At 51.1% G+C, this 20,973-nt stretch overlaps 1 protein-coding gene across 3 annotated transcripts in view; it reads left to right on the top strand.

The window, feature by feature from the left end:
- LOC116955066 (uncharacterized) overlaps positions 1-20,973 on the top strand; it is a 45,035-nt gene that overhangs the window by 6,132 nt on the left and 17,930 nt on the right. For 2 of the 3 annotated variants that reach the window (XM_032976021.2, XM_032976019.2), the window contains exons 2-16: positions 52-154; positions 890-911; positions 2,979-3,199; positions 3,631-3,718; positions 5,405-7,255; positions 7,772-7,987; positions 9,434-9,657; positions 10,429-10,485; positions 11,486-11,543; positions 12,870-12,988; positions 13,552-13,659; positions 14,763-14,894; positions 15,854-15,928; positions 17,541-17,706; positions 18,235-18,339. In XM_032976021.2, coding sequence (XP_032831912.2) covers positions 52-154; positions 890-911; positions 2,979-3,199; positions 3,631-3,718; positions 5,405-7,255; positions 7,772-7,987; positions 9,434-9,657; positions 10,429-10,485; positions 11,486-11,543; positions 12,870-12,988; positions 13,552-13,659; positions 14,763-14,894; positions 15,854-15,928; positions 17,541-17,706; positions 18,235-18,339 — 3,545 coding nt within the window. The remainder of the gene's footprint in view (positions 1-51; positions 155-889; positions 912-2,978; positions 3,200-3,630; positions 3,719-5,404; positions 7,256-7,771; positions 7,988-9,433; positions 9,658-10,428; positions 10,486-11,485; positions 11,544-12,869; positions 12,989-13,551; positions 13,660-14,762; positions 14,895-15,853; positions 15,929-17,540; positions 17,707-18,234; positions 18,340-20,973) is intronic. The other variant, XM_032976020.2, reaches the window with a different exon arrangement.

Below are 20,973 nucleotides of genomic sequence, written 5' to 3'. Positions count from 1 at the left end.
CCCCCACCCCGGCAGGCGAGGGTTAAGTTGAGGTGGTGTGTCGTGTGGCAGGGATAGGGAGGTGCAAAACAAGACCTCGGAGGCCGACACATTGATGGAAGAGAAGCGCAAGAAGAGGGATGATAAGAAAAAGAGAGACTCTTCCGTGAAAAAGGTGCGAGAGAGACACCCTGTACAAGCAAACTAAAGCACAACCCCCTCCCCTGGTCTCTTGAAGATAAAAAACAGTTAAGATTTTGTGTGGCGGTTATATTAAAGAATCTCGTAAGTTTTGTCTAGTTTAACACGTAGCAGCTTTTCGCGACCAATATTATTACTAATAGAGGTGTTTTTGTTTGATCGCACAAATATAAATGTGTCGTTAAACCCACCACCACCCGACACAGCCAATTAGTAAGGTTACTAGTTCAGCACACCGGTGTGTTGGAGAGTAAACCCTCAACATTTATAATTCGAGTACTCCAAGAGAACATTTTTGTGAGTTTACTCTCAAACACACCTGGTGTTGCTGAACTAATAACAAATTGCCATGTTTTGTTTACGCGACAAACCTTACCGTTTGATTGTCTAGTTTCTATTTTTTCCTCGTTGTGTTGTGTGTACTCCTTTGGTCCATTCACGTGAATGTCAGAAGCAGAATATTTATACTGAATTAATCCGATGAGCTGTAAAGCTATTTTTCACAGATGTCCAGTAGGGGCACTGGGTAAGAATGTGTTCTTAGCCTTGTCTGAAGACACTGATCCTGAGACCCGATCTCCAGGAGCCGAGTCTCAAGATCTGAAAGTCTTGTGTCCGTTGCGTGTGTAGTGTGTGTTTAGATAAGTCAGTTTGAACGTGATCTTCGTTCATGCCTGTACTGATATGTGTTCACGTTCTTTCTTTACAGGCGTCCGAGGTGAAGCCGAAAGGTAAGAAGATGTTACTGTGACTATTTTCCGGCCGAGTGGGACCTAGGGGTTTTGAATTAATTCCACGAGTGAAAAAGTAATTGTCTCTGCTGAAAATAGCATTTGGAATTCAACGTTGCTATGGTTTGTACAGTACACAGTCGCCACACACCCATCCCATGCAGGGTTAAAATTATCTTCTAGTACTTCCAGTAACCGAATAAGAAAAAAAACACAGTAACATTCCGGTTACCGATTTGCCACGCATAGTAATGTCTAGATCAATAAGCACAACGTGACCCTTCTTAACTGAGAAACGAAGGGAGCTGCTGTGTTATGATGCTGAAAAATATATATTTTTTGCATTTTTAGCAATAACAGGTGTTAAGATGTTCAGACACCAAATAGATACCTTTTGCAGGGGATAAAGTCTCCATTAATCGCACATGCTTGTGGAAAAAAACATGCAAACAGACATGCTCTGATGATATATGCATTGTCTTTGAAACGGATTCATATAAAAGACATGTTTTGTTTGCATAATTTCCCACTTGTGGTTCATCCATACTTTTGATGCCTCGCAAAAGGTTATCCACAGTGGTACCTCGGAGAGCGAACTTAATTCGTTCCAAAACCGTGTTCGAACACCGATTCAATTTTCCCCATAAGAATGAATTGAAATAACATTAATTGGTTCCCCACCCAAGGATGCTCCTATTATGAGCCATTTTTACACAAAGTTTACAATATTAAAATACAGTACATAAAAGCATACGAAAAACAAGAAACACAGTTATAATTACTAGAATAAATTAACGTTGCACTTGGCTTTACCTGTAGTACGGAGAGTGGATGGCTTGAGTGGAAGGTGGGGTGGAGGAGGTGTCAGTGTTGCTTGGAAGGGGAGTCCCCCTCCATAAAAACGTTGGATAGTCTGCCCGTCTGGGGTTCTTTCCAGTTGTTCGACCTCTACGAATTTTAGTTCGATGTCCGGGGCGAAAAATGGTCGAAAATTTTGTTGGATCACCGAATTGTTATAGTTCTGGGGCGTTCGATCTCCGAGGTTCAACTGTATTTGGTGTTTGAACATCTTAACACCCCCTGTTTGATTTCCAGAAAGGGTAGAACCTATTCTTATTTTTAATAATTTTGGATACTGTCCAAAAAGGTCCCATAGGTATGTGTTGTAATGGTTCACACACAGCCCGGCGGTTGAAGTTATGGTGCAAGTGTTTCTCTAATCTTCCAGCCACTCTTCACCCAGCAGTGCATATTGCGTGCACCACAGTTTCATCTGTGATCGGCAGGGTCATGTGTGTGGTACACCCGTGCTCTTCGAAGACCTCTGGTCAGCGTGGAAGAGTAGACCAAATACCCATGAGAGCTCCCTTCTCGTGGAGGATCTGCTGTCGGTATTGAATTGTGCAAGCAAGCTAAAGTAAATTTCGATTTAAAGCTTTCGTGGCTGCAGAGATTCATATTCTTGGTTCTTTCGGTAAAGTCACGTGGAAGGGAAAATAATAAAATAATAAAAATTAAACATAATAAAATAAAATTCCCACGACGTTTCGGCCACAACACAAGCAGCCGTCCTCAGGTGAAGAACAGAGCTGTCGAAAAGACAGCGTCCTAAATTAAACTTTTTATTTTATTTCGCCAGGTAAGGCCAACTGAGCTACCTTGCGCTCTTTCAGTAGCGACCTGGCCACAAATGATAGCCCAACGAAGTGGCCTGTCACGTGGAAATTGGTATCAGCCAAATAATCTTAAGCGCATGTTTCCAAATGTGGAGGGAAAAATCCACGCAATCACGGGGAGAGAGACTTTCAAGGTTGCACCTGTTATGTTTGAACGGAAATGAGGACAAACGTACCAAGCTGTGACTTAGGGCCACCGTGCAGTTTGTACGTTCACCTGCGCCCAATGGGTGCACGCGTGACTTTGACTTTCCACGGAAACGTTGACCAGTTCCTGGCTTGCGCAGCCGATAATAAAAGTTGTGATCGGTTTATCGGTTGTCGTTATGAACGTGAGTTTTTGTTTTTTTAACGTCACACCGTGCCCCCTTCAACCTGCCCTTTTCATCAGACGCAGCAAAGCCTGTCGGTCGACACTGCTCTCAACAACAGCAGCAGCAGCCGCCGCAGCAGAACCAACAGCAGCAGCAGCTGAACCAACAGCAGCAGCAGCAGGGCGTGATTGCAGCATCCAGCCCTTCTCTTGCCGCGTGCGCAGCTCGATTCCAGCTGAGAGAAGTTCCTCCTCGATTCCGCCAACAGGAGCCCAAGAAGCTGCCCAAATCTGGACAGGTAGGGGTTCATCCAATGGCTGTGTCGGGAGACGGTGAGCCAGTGCCACTGAGGTGCCCGGGCTCAGGTTCAGTCCTTGGGGCGGGGGGGTCAGGGTATCTCATGATGAGTTCATAATGGCAGCGCCGTGAGTTTGTATGTTTACCACCCCCCCCCTCCCCCGTTCTACATGGGTTTCCTCCGAAAGCTAAAACAAAACACGTAAAGTAACTGATACTGACCAAACATGGAAATTCTGAAAAATATACCAAAAAAATTACTTAATTGGAATTACAGAGAGCAACATTGTCCGTCCCCTCCCCCCCCCCCCCCTTAGTGCGAAAATAGGACAGGCCTCCAGAAAGTGTTTAGAGGGATTCAGTGAGGCTTTCCTCGGTAAATGAGCTTAGTAAAGTCAAAAAAGTTAACGCTAATAATGTTGTGGCTTGCAGGCCGGGGCTACCATTGGTACTCACAGTGGGCCGACGTCAAACTCCCCGAAGGCTTCGACCCAAGACTCGTCTTCCGGCGCCACAGGAGGTGCGAACCCGTGGCCTCAAAACAGACTTGACACACGCGCACACACATACACACACACACACGGCGGCTAAGATCCCCCACGTAGCCTTTAACAGAATTGGGACAAGCGCCGTGAGCGAGCGGCTGCGAAGGCCGGCTCGGAATGCAAGGAAGGGTGGGGCGGTGTGGGCAGGCGCTCGCCTGGCCGTCTTTCTCTCTCCCCAGCGGTTACACGTCGCGGCCAGGTACTCGTTTTCAGTTGACCAAGGGGAATCCCAGGGACCGTTTCAGATATTCGTCACCCCATGCAACGCTACCCTTAGCAACATTCCTACCCGTAGCACCCAGAATGACCCCCAACACAAACCGTAAACATAACCATAACACTAACCCTCGTGAATATTGATGGTAACACGATCCAGGTTATGAAGCCGAACACTTATCCCTCTGACTCTACCTTTCCCGGTTGCTCCATGTGCTCTGAAGAACGACCAATGCCCAAAACGTTGCCTAACATGTAACTTTTCTTTTTAACGCAGTGCCATGAACGAATGTCTTGAGCTTTTTGTGACCGTGCACCACTGCCAATGCGGCGTCGGTCACCAAGTTATTTTTCTCACATTGTCCCTGACATTGGTCTCATTACCAGCACTGGCCATGACCCTGACACTGTTTCTAAACGCTACCCATAACACCGATGCTCTCCCTGCCACATGCTAGTACTAACACTAATATAAATACAAATACTGCCTCTATCCCTGAGACTATTCCTAACACTGGCTGTGTAATATTTTATCTAATACTAACGCTCGCCCATAAAGTCGGTAGCCTCTCCACTTGCTGCAACAAAAAAATCACAACAGTAATCCACCAACTATAAAAACTTCTTCTGATGACCATAACCTCCCCCCCCCCACTGTACTAGTCACGCCATTATTAACCTCGCCATTGAAACCAGCGATTAGAACTTTAACAAAAGTCGAGCTGGGGAAGATTAAGTCAACAACGAAAATAAATATATGATCGACCAATTTTTTTAGCAGCCCATAACGAGTTCCCCTTGAGAAGTGGCGGCCACCCCCATCCCCTGCCTCCTGAAGGCGGGAAACCCCATAAAAAGTTCCCATCCCCTCACCGCCGGTCCAGCAGCACACTTACGAATAGAGGGGGTGAGGCTTTTGACCCCCCCCCCTCCTCCAGGAACTGTTTTCGTATAATCTGATTGATCGAGTAACTTATGATTGTCATGGATAACTGGAAGCTGGATGTAAGCACACCTTGTAATAAAATATTCTGATATAAGCAACACATCATTACGTTGCACTGGTGGGGAAGGCAATGGACAACTTCTGATACACACTATGAATATAAACAGGGGCGGAGCCAGGGGGGGTGACAGGGGTGACATTCTGCGTATAAGTGTACGACACTCGGTCTGGCGTACTCCGTGCAACTGCATTGTCAGAGTGTGTCGCCAACCGATGGCGTCTAGTTCAACAGCCTGACTCTCTATAGTCATTCTTGAAATTAACATTTGTTGAATGTCACCCCGGCCTGAAATCCTGGCTCCGCCCCTGCATGTAAACACGGCTGCACTTGCTACCAAGGGGTGTGCCTATACACAGCTTCTGCTGTACTTAAATAATCCAATAGCCGAGCTCTAGACCAAAGCGCATCCCTCTCCCCCTCCCCTCCCATAACCCACAGCTCCTCCAGACTCTGCCATGAACTCGGGTCCAGCATTTGAGGACAATAGCAGCAGCACCACCAACAGCTGGTCCTGCCGTGCACCCGGCGCAAACAGTAGCAGCAGCAGCAGCAACAACAACAACAGTACTGGCGGCAGCAGCAGCAGCAACGCCTCCATTCCGCCTTCACTGCCGGGCCCCAACGTACATTGGCACAATGGCTGGGGTGGAAAGACGGCAACTTCCATATCTGCTAGACATACCGGGAAACAGCAACAGCAAGCACAAGCCAGCGGCGTGGAGCCGCAGTCTGGTTCTGCGGAACCCGAAGGTGCCGGCTCTACTACTGCCGCAGCAGCAGCAGCGGCGGCGACAGGATGGGGTGATGCAGCGGACTCGAGCGTTCCTGAGCGAGGATGGGCTAATGATTCCAAGCACCGTGGCAGCAGCAGCGGTAACAACCTAGGTGCAGCGGGCGCCGCTGCGGTCGGCGGCAGCAGCAGCAATAAAATGTCAGGCGCAACCGGTGTTACGGTGGGCAATGGCAGTAGCAGCGATAATACGGCGGGTGCCACAGTGAAAAGCAGCAGCGGTAGCAATAATGCGGCAGGCGCAGCCAGTGCTACGAGTGGAGGTAGCAGCAATAACAGCAGCAGCAGCAGCGTGTCGGCCCCAGCTGGCATGACAGTAAGCGGCAGTTGCAGCAGCAGCATCGTTGGGTTAGCGGGTGTAACCGTAGTGAGCAACGGTAACAGCAGTGGAGCTCGAAGCAGCAGTGGCGGAAGCAGCACCGGCGGTAGTGGCACCAGCAGCAGGAACGGACCCCCCAATCCGTGCATCAAGACGCCGGCGGGAGAAGCGCCCGCCTCCCAAAACCGGCGCGAAATCGACCCCCGCGTGCTCTCCAACGCCGGCTGGGGCGAAATGCCGGTGAAGCAGAACACGCCGTGGCCTATCGCATCGCCGCCAAGGCCGCAGCCTCCGCCTCCGCCGCCGCCACCCCCGCAGCAGCAACAGCAGCAGGCGGCTCGTAGGGAGGGAACCAATGTGAGGCAGTGGACGTCACCGTCATCGTGCGGCTGGGACGATGGCTTCACGGTGGGCTACTGGGAGGACATTGCCCCCGCTATCGCGGCAGCTGCCGCAGCCGCTGCTGCTGGTACTGGTACTGCATCGTCGTCATCATCGTCCTCAACAAAGTCAAAGTTTGGACTGCAGCCCCATTCGAGCTGGGCTGAACAACAACAACAGCAGCAGCAGCAACAGCAGCAACAGCAGCAACAGCAGCAACAGCAGCAGCAGAAGAATCATGGAGCAGGGCAATGGCAGACTGGACGGGCCGCTGAGCAAACTTGGGATAGCGCTGGCGGTTGGAGTGACTCCCGCTCGCAAAGGGGCGGCGGCGATGGTGGTGGCGCAAGCAGAGGTTGGGGAGTTGCTTCGACTGAGCGCTGGGGAACGTGGGAAGAACAGGCGGCATCTGCCAAAGCTGTGGCAATGGCACAAACACCGGCGATGCCTCCACCGCCGCCGGCAATGTCGTCTTCATCTTCAAGCGCGATGCAGAGAGGCTGGGATGATTCTAGGCCTCCCTCTGCCTACCAGCAGCACCAACAACAGCATCAGCAGCAACAGCAGCAGCAGCAACAGCACCAGAGGATGGGCTTGGAGGGTGGGTGGGGAGGTGGCGGCCGGAACAGCGACACGATGGGGCTGTGGGATGCAGACTGGGAGGAAGAGGGAAGGTATGGGCAGATTGGGAGCGGCGGCAGGAGGAGAGGGATGTCTGCATCGAGCGAGCAGCAGCAGCAGGATCGCGGGCGTCCCATACAAGGAGGAGCAGCGCCCATGAGGAAATTGTCTCCGACTGGTGAGAGAGACGCTCTGTGTTGTGAATGATATTCGTGTTGAAACCCGGTCTCCTGTAGCCGAGCCTCGAGACCCTGAGACCCTGGTCTCCTGGTGCCGAGTCTCAAGATCCCGAGACCCCGGTCTCCTGTAGCCGAGCCTCGAGACCCTGAGACCCTGTAGCCGAGTCTCGAGACCCCGAGACCCTGGTCTCCTGTAGCCGTGTCTCGAGACGCCGAGACCCCGGTCTCCTGGAGCCGAGTCTCGAGACCCTGAGACCCTGGTCTCCTGGAGCCGAGTCTCGAGACCCTGAGACCCTGGTCTCCTGGTGCCGAGTCTCGAGACCCCGAGACCCCGGTCTCCTGGAGCCGAGTCTCGAGACCCCGAGACCCTGGAGCCGAGTCTCGAGACCCCGAGACCCTGGTCTCCTGGAGCCGAGTCTCGAGACCCTGGTCTCCTGGAGCCGTGTCTCGAGACCCCGAGACCCCGGTCTTCCTGGAGCCGAGCCTCGAGACGCGATGTGCCTTCTCTCTCCCAGGCTGGTACGATCGTTCGCGGCCTTCCGAAGGCTTCTCCCGCGGCGATGATGGCACATCGCTGTGGGGTCGAGGCGGAGAGGGCGCAACCCCGGGGTGGGCGGCGTCGCATCCCCCGCCCGCCCCCGACCCCCCCGGGCTGCTTCCAACCAATGCCGGGCGACCGGTGTCGGGGTGGGCCAACACGCCGGCAGCGGAGCGCTTCTCCAGCAGAACTGGTGAGTTGGGAATCTTTATTTGCACCGAAGGAGGAATTCGATGAGTCTCCGAAGTTATTTTTCCCGCAGAAATCCCCAGTGTGGGCACGGGGGTGTCGGCAGATGACCGCGGCCAACAATACGCACACAAATAAACGATGGCGGTGCAAAGATAGAGAAAGTTGTAAGCAAGTCACTGATTATGAATAAGTAATAAAGACAATAATTATAATGAGTCCAATGTACCAAGCTTGGTTAAGTCGGTGAAATAAACAGCAAAGCAATCCCAGACCACACCAAGATAACACAGCAGTAGTTCCTCAATATGATGGCACCATTAACCGAACTATTGATATACAGGCAAGGAGCAATTTTACAAATCACATTTGCAAATGTGACTGCCGTACCCAGCACTCATCTTCTGCTTCATGATATGTTTTGAAGGAATATTTACGATGTTAGGGGGGGAAACAAGGTTCTTGCAAAACGTTGGTGCTGCAACAGCAAAGGCTTTGTCACCTCTGTCAATCCTTGTTCTAGGGATATTTAAAAGGTAATTAGATGGATGGCCTTAGGTTTTGTGGATTTGACAGTGGGCTCCTTAAGGACGTACTCTCCGGCACAGCCAGCGCAGGCCCTTCCCCCCCCACCGCGCTAGCGGTGGTTTTCCATTGGCCACTAACCGCGATAATTGGGCCTCGCAGTATCTGAATATGGCTCGGGGCCACGCAGTGCTTGGTGTAGGTCGTGTGACGTCGAGTCGGGCACGTGCACGGCGAAGACACGATGCCGCCCGCGTCATCGCGTGCGTCGATGGTGACTTGATCGTTCCGTGAGAGGTCAACAGTTGAGTTTCCAACCCAAGTTGTTGGCGGTGCCGGCTCGGTGACTATGTTCTCTACCCGGCTGTCGTGAACCTCCCCCCCCCCCCATTCCAAGCCTACATGCTCGCGCACTGTCACGGTTAGCACACTGGACTTGCAACCCGAAGGTCGCCGGTTAGTTTCATTCCCCCGTGGCGCAGCAGTTCGAACGACGGGGCAAGTTTCTTAAATCTACCGCCCCCCCCCTCCCCGCCGCCTCTGTCCACCCAGAGTGTAAATGGATTCGCCACAGTTAGTTGATGGGCACGTTGCGTGGGGTGGTGCCAGGTGACGTCTTGGCCAACGTGTGTAAGTGTCGAGCAGAGCTGCCTCTCGTACGTACGTTGAACTTCTTTCGCACCGTCCGTAGCGAAATGTGCTCATAATCGGAGGTGTGGGGCAAGGACAACAAACTAAACACAAAAAAAAAGCAGTCCTGAAGAAATTAGTTTTCAATCTAGACGATGTAAAAGTGCGTAGCTCTCGTAGGCATGCCCCTTCGCCAGCTGTGGCGTGAGAAATTGGTTGCAGGGCTGCGCCTTTACCTCCACCTCACCTCCGAGGGTCTCAGTGGGTTTGTGTTGTCGGCTGGCGCTGCGTGCAGACAGGAACAAAATGGACGGCTGGAGTGGGGGGCCCCCCGCTGCAGATGGGTTCTCTCCCGACTGGACCACACTCGGGGGGCCCCCCGCTGACGACCTCGCTTCGGAAAGCCTGTGGAATGGGGGGCCCCTCTCGACGCACAGTCCTGGGGGACATCCGTGGAGGAAACCACTGCAGCAACAGCACCAGCAACAGCAGCAGCAACAGCAGCAGCAACAGCCCAAGGTGTGTGGTGGTGGTGGTGGAAGCACCTGGGTCTGTCCCGTGGCCTCCTGTCGGCGAACGTTCGACACTTCGCGTGGCCTCAAAGTGCACCTAGCCTCCTACAGACGCCGTGGTAACGTCAGCGTCACTTAGTGACTAATGGCTGGTATTGGTATATTGGTGGAAGCGGCAGTGTGGGGGTGTGTGTATTTATGGTTTGTGTGCGTTGCTCTCCAAACAATAACGGATGGAGGAGTTTATGCTCGCAGCAAAGAGCGTGGCACTGTAGATAAATCGAGTAAGGTGGTACAGTGAGGAGCCACAGGTCGTGCATCCCAGTTGAGCCACAACACCCCCCCGGGTCTATCCCGTGACCTGCCAAGCAAGAGCCTTCCACATTTCCCGTGTAATTTGAGGGCGTCTGTGAATATCGGTGTGAGCGCGGTGTAGGTGTTTGTGTGCGTGTGGTTGTAGTTGTATGTGTAGGGGGGGGGGGGTGTGATTGTGTGTGTGGAGGTGCATGCCTGTTTGTGCATGTGGAGGCTTATGTGGTGTGTGTGCCCGAGTAGCTCGTTTGTACATTGGTGTCTGCCTGAGAAGAGTTGTAGGGGTCGTGTATTTTCCCGTAAACATGAGCGCGTGCTCATGCTTTTATTACACGCCTGTTTTGTTTAAGTCTACATATGCAGAAAGGGGGTTGCTGTGGTGACGCCTGACGCTGGTGCTCGTTGTGGTTGCGCCAATGAGAATGGTGATGAATCCTAATGCTGTCGGTGGTGGTGATGTCTGCAGGGTTATGAGCTGATGTTGGCGCGTCTCGTGAAGCAGCTCACTGACCTAGGCTTGTCGGTGAGTGACCCCCATTTTGCACGGCTCACCAGGTGTGGCTTCCAGTGATCAATGTCACACGCGAAACAACTGAAGACTAGCTTATATATCCAGACCAGGTAGTGACGAGCAAATACAATAGTCACAAGTGTAGCCTAAGCAGACGCGCTTGCTAACAGCACTTGCACTTTTCAGGCTGGCACGGCACACGAGGGGCTGGGTGGCCAGCACCATGCCTGGCCGCATTCATCTCACCATTGCTGATGTTAACACACCGTACCTGTTACTCATTTAAGCCCGAGTTGATCTAGGGGGAGGCCCAGGGGCGATTCATAATATTTGTCACTGTTATTGGTCACGAGTGGGAATCGAACTCGGGTTCACAGCGCGGTGGTCTAACCTCGACACTACCGCTGCTCACTAGAGACACGCGTGTGCGATAATCCCCTCGTTTAAAGTGGTAGATGCATTCTTGAAAAGTGCCTCGTTGAGCAAAAAAAACACATTTGGCAAAAACAATTTCCCCGTAAATAATGTGGTGATAATGTTTGGCGAGCCACGATGTACAACTCGCACAGTCAGATGGCGGGATAAATAACTCTGAGGGTAACTATCACTCCGCTCAGCGTCACGCAGCTTGCGAAAGTAATGGGCCATGGACTGCTCAAAAGGCGCGTTATAACGGTGCGCGCGTTCCGCGTTTTAATGGGGTGCGGAAAGTGTTCCCTCACGGAAGATTGGCGTGTTGTCTTGTTTCCTCCCATGGCTGACAAAAAAAAGCGTTGGCCAAAACATCCCAATACTGAAAATTCACCTCGCTTAAATTGCTCAATTGGAATTGCACATGGCAGCAGCGGCAGTAGCAATCCTGTCGTCCCCCCCCGACTGTATAAACTTGGCAGGACCCTCCTGAAAAAGAGGTCTTGAGAGACTCGGTGAGACTTTTATTGGGCAAACAAGTGAAACAAACAATAATAAGCCGCTTTGTGTGGTGGTTGTTTTTTTTTGTCCGTTGTCACAGAGGGACCAAGCAGAAGAGATGCTTCTTTCAAACAACCTCAACTCGGACTTGGCACTGGGTGAGTTGTCAGCGTGAGAATGTTCTCTAGATCAGTGGTGTGCTCAATCATTTATTCTTTACTCTTGACTTAAAACTTTCGTGACTGCAGGAATTCGTATTCCTTGGATCTTTCGGTAAAGTCACGTGGATAGGTTCAAAGACAATAACAAAAAAAACTACGACGTTTCGATCGCAACACGAGCATTCGTCAGCGGGACGATTATGTTTCGATCGCTTGTGTTGCGATCGAAACATCGTATTTTTTGCTTGTTCACCTATCTGCGTGACTTTACCGAAAGACCCAAAGGATGTCTTCTTTGCGCATTTAATTTCGCCATTCGTGTTCGTGTTGAATATCCTTTGTTGCAAAATTTGGATGCAGTTCAGCTCGCCCGGATTAAGCATTGCTCCTCGATTGATGTGACACGAACGCTGGGAACAACGCCACCTTTTGAGGGCCCGGCTGATCGCCTGCTCTCCTCAACTCATATTAAAAGAGCTCGGCGTTGTTTGCAGCAGCTGGCTGACACGGCCGTCGTGAAACTTCATTGCCCTTGTGAGCCGACTCTTTTCACGCAAACCGCGGTCATCCTCGCAGCAGCAGTGGCCTTTGGCTGGCCATGGAACATAGACGGGTCACCGCATCGCGCGCTTCTGCGGCCGTCTGGAACCGCTGTTCCTTCCGATATTAGGAAGCTACTGGAGTGATGCACTTCTAATATAAAGATTCACGAACTAATTCCTTTAGAACTGCTTTTTGTGTTTTGTTGATCTTCCCCCTCGCACCTCCGTTTAGCACGGTTGGCTACGCACGGTGCGAAAGAGGTTAAACATAAGTACACACGTACACCCGGCCACTTCTATCTGCGGTGTATGGGCCTAACCTGCTCCCCATATGTGACTATGCCGCGTGGCTCTCCGAAGTGTTTTCGGGTTGGTGCGTTTGGCACGACGTTTCGCTTCACGCGCTGGGAAATTCCCCCAAGCGGCCGACCGGTCAGTTGGCCTTCTGAAGAAGCTCCCGGCGCATCGAGAGAAGCGCTGGACGGCACGCGGCCGAGCCACCTGAAAGCGCATCGGCGACCGATAATGTTCCTGAAGAAGCTCCCCGGCACGTGGAGCGAAACGTCAGACGTCGTGTCAAATGGCACACGGCGGCACAGCCCAAAACGTTCGTCGAGGTGTTTGATAGCACGGCCGCAAAAACCCACGTAGAACTTGGCCACACGAGCCCCCCAAAAAGGTGTTTCTGCTTTGGCACAGGTCACCGGAAACGTGTGGAAATGTGTGTGATCCTGTCTTTGTTGTTGTTGTGGTGGTGTCGTCGTCGTCGTGATGTTCTTAGGAGCCCTGCTGAAGGCTAATGTCGACAAAGTCAACCCGGACTATGGCGGCGGTTTGACCCGAAGCCCCAACGCTGGCCTGAGAGAGCCCTCGCTGGAACGCGCTCACCTCTACGAGCAGGTGAGTGTGCGGTCGACCATCATAGCTGAGGTGCAGGACGCAAGGCAGGTGCTCCCTGGGTTCCCTTCCACACCGAACCGAAACACTCGACATGGCACGTTCGTTGGATGCTTGCGCGCCTGATGGTTTAATTTGTTTGGCTGCCAAATAATTACATGACCCAACCCCAAGTGCCGAATATGAAATAATTACGTTCGGCTGCAAAACCTTAATTTTACCAAACCGTTGGCCAGACTATGTGCTGGCCATAGATAATTCTCGCGACACGACCGCATTCTCTTAGCTGGGCGCCAAAATTTGCCACGCCCTCCCGCATGGCCCCGTGGGAGCCTCGGGTACGGCTTCCGACCAGAAGGCTTACCAATAAAGTGAAAACATAAAAAAAACATTTTCCCCTATTCCGTTGGGATGACGTACACGTACGTGCACATACGTCATCAGAATAGGAAAGAGTTAATAAAGGTCACTCGAGTGGCTTGTGACACGGCCATGGTGAACCCATAGAGTTCTAGATGCTCACTCAGCCTCCATTGTGCCTGGCTTTGGTTGTTCACTATTTTCAGAATGGAGGACACAGGAGAGGGTACAACCACCCTTCGCAGGGACAAATGTTCTCCAATCCCGGAGCCGGTGCTCGCTCGCAGATTCCAGCCCCATTTCTACCCAATCAGGTGAGGGCAGCGAGACTTGGATCCAGGAGACTGGGTTTCCAGAGTCTTGAGACTCTCGGCTCCAGGAGACCGGGTCTCAGAGTCTTGAGACTCTCGGCTCCAGGAGACCGGGTCTCAGGGTCTTGAGACTCTGCTCCAGGAGACCGGGTCTCAGGGTCTTGAGACTCTGCTCCAGGAGACCGGGTCTCAGGGTCTTGAGACTCTCGGCCCCAGGAGACCGGGTCTCAGCGTCTTGAGACTCGGCTCGAGGTTTATATAAATGCATGCATGTCTCTCTTTACGTCTTGTTTACCTTGTCTTTATATCTGTTACTCGACATTGCTCTTGAATATTTTTTCATTGTAAATGGTTAAGACGAGACGTGTGTATGTTGAACTTCTTTTGGACCGTGCGTAGCCAACTGTGTTAATCGGACACGGTCTACCAGACATGGTTCGTCTGGTAGACAGTCCTCAACGCGTGGTGGAGTGAAGTGCACCTGCAGAGTGAGCGTAGCGCTAGACATCCAAGAGTGAACAGAAGGCGAGTGACCGCCGGTTTCGCGAGCGACCCCGGAGCCAGTCGGTCGATCATCAAATCGCGCACCACCTGCTGATTTACTCTGAATTTTCTGTCGAGCACAGTGAGGTAGCGACTGGGTGCCCAACCCTAGGTACGACAGCAGGATTGTGCCAATGACAATGTCTATACATGCGGTAGAAACCCCTCTTAACGAACACGCCCGGTAACAACTCATCGCTTAACAACAGGCCTCCACGGAGTTTACCGACCATTCCCCTATTAACGACGGGCTCGCAACGAGCACGCAACCGCCAATTTCGGCCAATCGGCGAGCCCCAGAAAGGTCTGACCATGGCCTCGGCCAATCGGCGGTGTCCGTTCGTGAGCGTTGGGGGGGGGGGGTGCACGTCGTTTACATCCGGTGTCTGTTGACGCTTTGACGTGGAAACGTCTCGTTTTGAATTCTTGGTGTTACTGCATCTCCTGTACCTGCTTAACGACCAAATCACTTGACCGGTTTCGTGAAACCAATCGCCAGCGTTAAGAGGGGTTCTACTGTGCATATATATCTTCATACCCCCCGTGTGTGTTTGTGTGCCCAGTTGTCCCCTGCCCAGCTGTTGCAATGTGCTGCCAGGGCCAATAATATTAGCCCAGCCCAGCTCATGCAGGGAAACCTGGGGCCTCAACAGTTCGCAGTGCTCAACCAACTGGCTCAGGCTCAGATACAGCTGGTCAGTTCACACGCACACGCCACTCGCGAAGCCTTGATTTTTCCCCACGGAAGCTTTGCGCCAGGCTAGATGCCAATCGCCATCGGCCATGGTCAAAACACCGCTGCTGGGTTAAGGCCTTCCCCCGCTGCCGCCGCCGCCGCCGCCGCCGCCACGCACGGTGCTGTGATGCAGCAGCGATTTCCCCCGGCACCTGTGCTGCACCAGAGCTGATTTCATTACTCCCATCTACCCCTCAGGGGTGGGGGCGGGGGGGGGTGTGTGGTGGCGATTTCGTTCCTTGTCTTGCCACGCTCCCTTATTGTTCTCGACCATCGGCCATCGCCTTTCCTTGCGGAGTGTCGCTCCCGGCACGAGCGCCGCTGACTTTCCCTAACCGTTTTGAGTGGTGTCATTAACCTACTTGTGTTCTCCTATCGCTTCGATCGACGCGTGCCCTCTTTCTTTGCTTCAGCGTAATTCCAAGCACGCTGCTTCTCTCTGTGCTCCCCCTTTGCGCACTTTGAATGGTTTCGTTCGACGGTTTTTTTTTTCTTCCCGTTAATGATCACGATTTTCGAGACGTTAAACCGAGTTCTCGGTTTCGCTTGCTGATGATCTCGGCCGCGGCTGCAAATGGCCGTGCGCGTGTTTCACGAGCTACGTCACATCGCGTAGTGCGCACTGATGAAAGGAAAACGTTCCCCTTCCGGCACATGGGGATGTTACTTTTCATCAGGCACGGGGCACTCCGAGCTTTAATTTGACAACGCAATATGGCGTTTGGAGACGTTGATAATCCACCGTCCGACTATTTTTCACGCTCGTGATCTGTGCAGCTGCGAGCGGCATTTATCCGCCGGAGGGGCCTAGAAGGCAACTTGGGTGTCGTCCCACCCAACGTGCCGTGGGGCTGCGTCCTCGCGATGCTTGGAGACTTGATTGTTACATGCTGCCCCCCTCCGCCCCGCCTCCCGTAGGCGCAGCAGAGACTGCTGCTGCAGCAGGGATCGCGCAATGCATCGGCGGCGCTGAGACAGCAGCAGGAGGCGCAGGTACGATTGAACGTGAACAATTTTCTCTGTGATAGACTCTCGCGGGGTTGGATCGCGAAAATTGTAAACGTGCCGCTAAACCCGCCACCACCCGACGCAGCCAAATTAGTAAGGGGGTTTGTCACGTGAACAAAACGTGGCCAATTCGTTACTAGTTCAGCACGCACCGCTGCGTTGGAGAGTAAATAATCTCGAACATTTGCAAATCGGGTAGCCGGTGACGTTTCACCGGTAATTACAAGCAGCCTCGTCAGGCGACGGCCAGAGTTGTGGAGCCATCCTCCCGTTTCGGTCTCGGAGGGATAAATGCGGTGTCGTCACTTGTGAACCAATCGTATTCTCCGGGCAACCGCATGCTCTGGATTATGAGATGTTCCGAAAAGTAAGACGTCAACCCCACCGTTTGGTGTCGTTTTAAAAAAAAAAAAAATTCTCCGGGAATGCAACAACCCTGGGGGAAAAAGGTTGTGAAACGAGTGCGTGAAATATTTTAAAGTAAACAAAATATAGGATGGAATGCTGGGGAACTTCAGTGTGTCTTACAATCTGGAGAAGATGGTAATGGTTGGGGAGTGGCTGCATGTGGTGGCAATGCAGCGTTAGTTTTATATACATGTAGCGTCGTTGATGCAAATGGAAACTCGCAGTCGCTGAGGAATCACAGACAAGCAGCCCCTGGGGGGGGGGGATGGCTGCCGCCACCTACAGTTGTCCAAGATCTACGGTCCTCTATACACCGGGTGCTTCAAAAAAATGTTTACACTCGTAGGATACTATCTTTTTTTTAATTGAAAAAGAACGGATAATGCACTGTAACATGATAACAAATAGCCTCAAAGTCGGTCTCCACTCGTTTGCCATCATTGTCAACACACGGCCTGGAATCGAGAACCCGGAGGGAGCACATTTCTTGTGGTATCGTTGCAAATTATCGGAAGTGTTACAATTTTTTTTTGTTTTAGCACCCTGTATATTAAGATCTCTTCGGCCAATTAATGAGCGTTTACACTATGCGGGAGTGGGGGAACCGGGGAAAATCCCATGACATTTGAGGGGGACAACGCTATGCCACACAGAAGGGACATGATATCATCTGCGCTTTTGCTGTATACCGCTTTCTCCATTCGAGCCCAGTGCCACTTCCTTGTGTATGTGTCTTTGTGTACCATCCAAGCAAGCCACACTGCTGATGAGACCCCCCCCCCCCGATTAGTACCTCCGATTAGAACGGTTGGCCATGTACGGTGTGAAAGAAATTTTGATTTCAAGCTTTCGTGACTGCAGTGATTCATATGCTTGGTTCTTTCGGTCAAGTCACGTGACTTTACCGAAAGAACCAAGAATATGGTGTGAAAGAAGTTGAACATGCGTGCGTACATACGAGACACTTGGTCAATACCGGTCAGAGATTTGCTCCTCTTGAAACAGTACTGCTGAAATGTATGCACTCCGGTAAAGCAGTGCTGCCGATGTGTTGTGTGAGAATTGCTTTCAAATTCGGTTTTGGTCGATTTCTCAGGAATTCTAAATTCTGTTGTGTTGAAGTTGGGAGGGAGGGGTGGGGTGTAACAACCGCTTCCCTTCTCTGACGTCCATTCTGTCGTTTGCGCAGGTGGCTCGGACACTCAGCACGATTATACAGCAGCAGCAGCAGCAACAGCAGCAGCAGCTGCACCAGAGAGGGGCGTCGTCTCACCGTGGAAACGCGCACGGACCCCCACCGCCCCACACGGACGTGCAGAGCAGGGAGCGGCTCGGTACCAACTCTTTCCTCCTGGGTACGGACGGAGATCCTGCCTGCTATGTGGGGGGAGGTGGTGGTGGTGGTGGCGGCCACGACGATGAAGAAGGTGGTGGTAGTAAGGAAGGTGGTGATAGTAGTCGTGAAGGGTAATGGTGGTGATTGGTGATGACGTTGGTGGAGGTGGGGTGATAGTTGTAGTCGTGGTGGTGACTATTTTTATGGTGGTGGTGGTGATGGTTATGACCTTGTCGGCGGCATTGACGGACGGCAGTGGTGTTCTTGAAGGCGGCGATTCATTATGGTAACATGATTTGTGACTATAATCACGGTGGCGGCGATGGTTGTTAATGACGGCGATGGTGCTGGATGTGCTGTTTTTTTTGGTGGACCCACTGCTGATGACAGGCAAGATAGGCGATGGGTTTTTTTTCCCCCCTCCTTCCGTGATTCATGCAGTCGCCACCATGACGATAAACGTTCATCTGCTCGTTGAAACGCCCCCCCTCACCGTGTGTATACTAACATCGGCGTTCTCTTTTTGCCGACGCTTTTGCCTTCTCAGCGCCGGGAGCGGAGGCCAGCTCCTTGGACCCCGTGTCGGCGATCGGCTCTCGGTTCAGGGAGTGGTCGCTCAGTCCCGGGGGCAGCGTGACCTCCGACAAACACGGTGAGACACAGGGACCCCCCTCCCTCCCTCGCTCAGCCCCCTCTTCCTCTATGGCCAACGTCAAATCGCGTTTAATTAAGCAATTCAACTTCGTTTCTTGGACTATCATCAACTGGCAAGGAGCGAGAGCTCTCCCGGTGTGTTTCAAACACCTTTTCCACCGAACCGAACCCGCGCGTAGCTCACGGTCGGCACTTAGGGCGGTTGTCCAAACGGTGCAGTTTACTGTAATGAAGTTCAACACAGCTGTGCCGGTTGCCAGATCCCGGTACAAACCGATTTCTGCCAACCGAACGCAGACGCCGGGACGATACCCGGACTCTACAGGTCGGGCCCGCACAGGTGAGATCGCCATAGTGGGGCGCGGGGAGTGTGTGGTGCAGTCAATGGGTTGTGAGTGAGTGACCGACTGGCAAATTAACGATTGAATAAATGAGTGAGTGAGTGAATGAGTGGTTGGTTTACCACCTTTTCCGCAGAACAATCCGGAGCTTATATCTTCGCGGGGATGTTAGAAACCGTGCAGTGTACTGTCGTGAAGTTCAACGCAGTTCCACCATCGATCCAAATGTCAATCCCCACCGCGCAAACAGATGCCAATTCCCGGAGTGGTGAACCCCAGGGGGAACGGGTGGCAGCCCTAGTTTTTCGGGTTGTTGTACTGCACGTTGTTGGGCATCGTCCGAAGTTTCGTTCCGCGTGCCTGTAGCGTCTTTTCAGGAATGTTGTGATGGCTGTTTTGAAGAAGCCGAAATAAACTTTTCAGTTGCTCCAGAACTTTCCCTGCATTTGGAGTGAAACGTCGGACATCGTGCCAACAGAATCAAAATATTTATTCAGTAGAACTCCTCTTAACGACCACCCCTGTTAATGACTAATCGCCTAACGACCAGCCTCCACAGCCCAATGTGTAGTGTATAGTGGTGTAGTGTAGAGTAGAACCCTTCTTAACGACCACCCCTGTTAAAGACTACTCGTTTAACAACGGGCCTCCATAGAGCCCAATGTTTAGTGTTTAGTCGTGTAGTTTATAGTAATGTAGTATATAGTGTAGTGTATAGTAGTGTAGTGTATCGTAGTGTAGTGTATCATAGTGTAGTGTGTATCATAGTGTATAGTGTAGTGTATAGTAGTGTAGTGTATAGTAGTGTAGTGTATCGTAGTGTATCGTGTAGTGTATCAGTGTAGTGTATCGTAGTGTCGTGTATAGTATAGTAGTGTAGTGTATAGTAGTGTATAGTAGTGTAGTGTACCATAGTGTAGTGTATATTAGTGTAGTGTATAGTAGTGTATAGTGGTGTAGTGCCTCCATAGAGCCCAAAGTGTTCGCTTACCGACCATTCCGCTGTTAACGACGGGCTGTTGTAGGTACAGTTAAAGAGGCTGTGTTATTATTATACTTTGTATTTTGCACTTCGTATGTTCAACTTCTTTGCATTGATTAACCGTTTTTCTTTTAATATCATGTGTTTATCATGTTGTTAGTATCTTTGTGTTAATATCCATTGTTTAAACATAAAGTTAAAAAAATTGGGTCAAAAAAAGGTAACTTTCGATGCTATCGGTACGAATTAAGGCTTTAGCTTGTCCTTCCTATACTCTCTTAATGACCATATCACTTAGCAACCAGTTTAATGGAACTAATTACCGTCGTTCATAGGGGTTCTACTGTATCGGAGGAATCTGATGAGCTATAAAGCTCTTCTTTTCTGATGTCCGGTAGGGGCACATCACAACGTTACAACAATAAACAATACTAAAATATATAGGACAGGAGTGCAAAGTATAGGAAGGGGTAAACAATCATTTTAAAAAAATATACACAAATCAAACTAAACTTTTTCTTACCAAGTAAAGCCCACTTGGCTATTAGCTTCTTTCTCAGAAGCGACACAAATGATAGCTCAACAAAGTGGCTTATCAACACAATGTGAAAAACATCGGGGATCTGTGTACAGCATAACCGTGAATTATATACACAGTTAAAGAGGCTCTGTTTGTGTTATTATATTTTGTATTTTGCACTTCGTATGTTCAACTTCTTTGCCACTGTACGTAGCCAACCGTACTCATCGGAGGTGCGGAGGAAGGGGACCACTCAACACAAAATAACAGTTATAATGAATTGAATTTTCAATTAAGTGTAGTGGTGTAGTGTATAGTCGTGTAGTATGTAGTGTATGTGTGTTGAACTTTGCCACTTTACGTAGCCAACCGTGCTAATTGGAGGTGCGGGGGAAGGACGACAAAAGAAACACAAGAAGCAGTTCTAAAGAAATGTATTTTCAATTTAGTATAGTGGTTTAGTGTGTAGCGTGGTGGAGAGTAGTGAAGTGTGTCGTAGTGTAGTTTGTAGTGTATGCATCGTCAACTTTTGCACCGTACGTAGCGTAGTGTATAGTAGTTGTATGTCGTGTATGTATGTTGAATTTCTTTTGCATCGTACGTCGCCAACCGTGCTAATCGGAAGTGCGGGGGAAGGGCAACAAACTAAACACATCTCGTAAGTTTGCCTTTATCCCCAATCCTGCCCCGATTGTACTCTTGATGTCACGATCGATGTGGTGCCAGCCACAACACCACCTTGCTGCACCTGTGCTCTGCCAGCGTTGAAAGGTGCTCGCAAACAGCACT

The sequence above is a fragment of the Petromyzon marinus genome, chromosome 58 (genome assembly GCF_048934315.1).
Source record: "Petromyzon marinus isolate PM22_M1 ecotype Great Lakes invasive population chromosome 58, UKy_Petmar_22M1.pri1.0, whole genome shotgun sequence".
In the NCBI taxonomy this organism is placed as follows: Eukaryota; Metazoa; Chordata; class Hyperoartia; order Petromyzontiformes; family Petromyzontidae; genus Petromyzon; species Petromyzon marinus.
The sequence above is the reverse complement of the archived record's forward strand: the minus strand, read 5'-3'. Positions and strand labels throughout refer to the sequence as shown.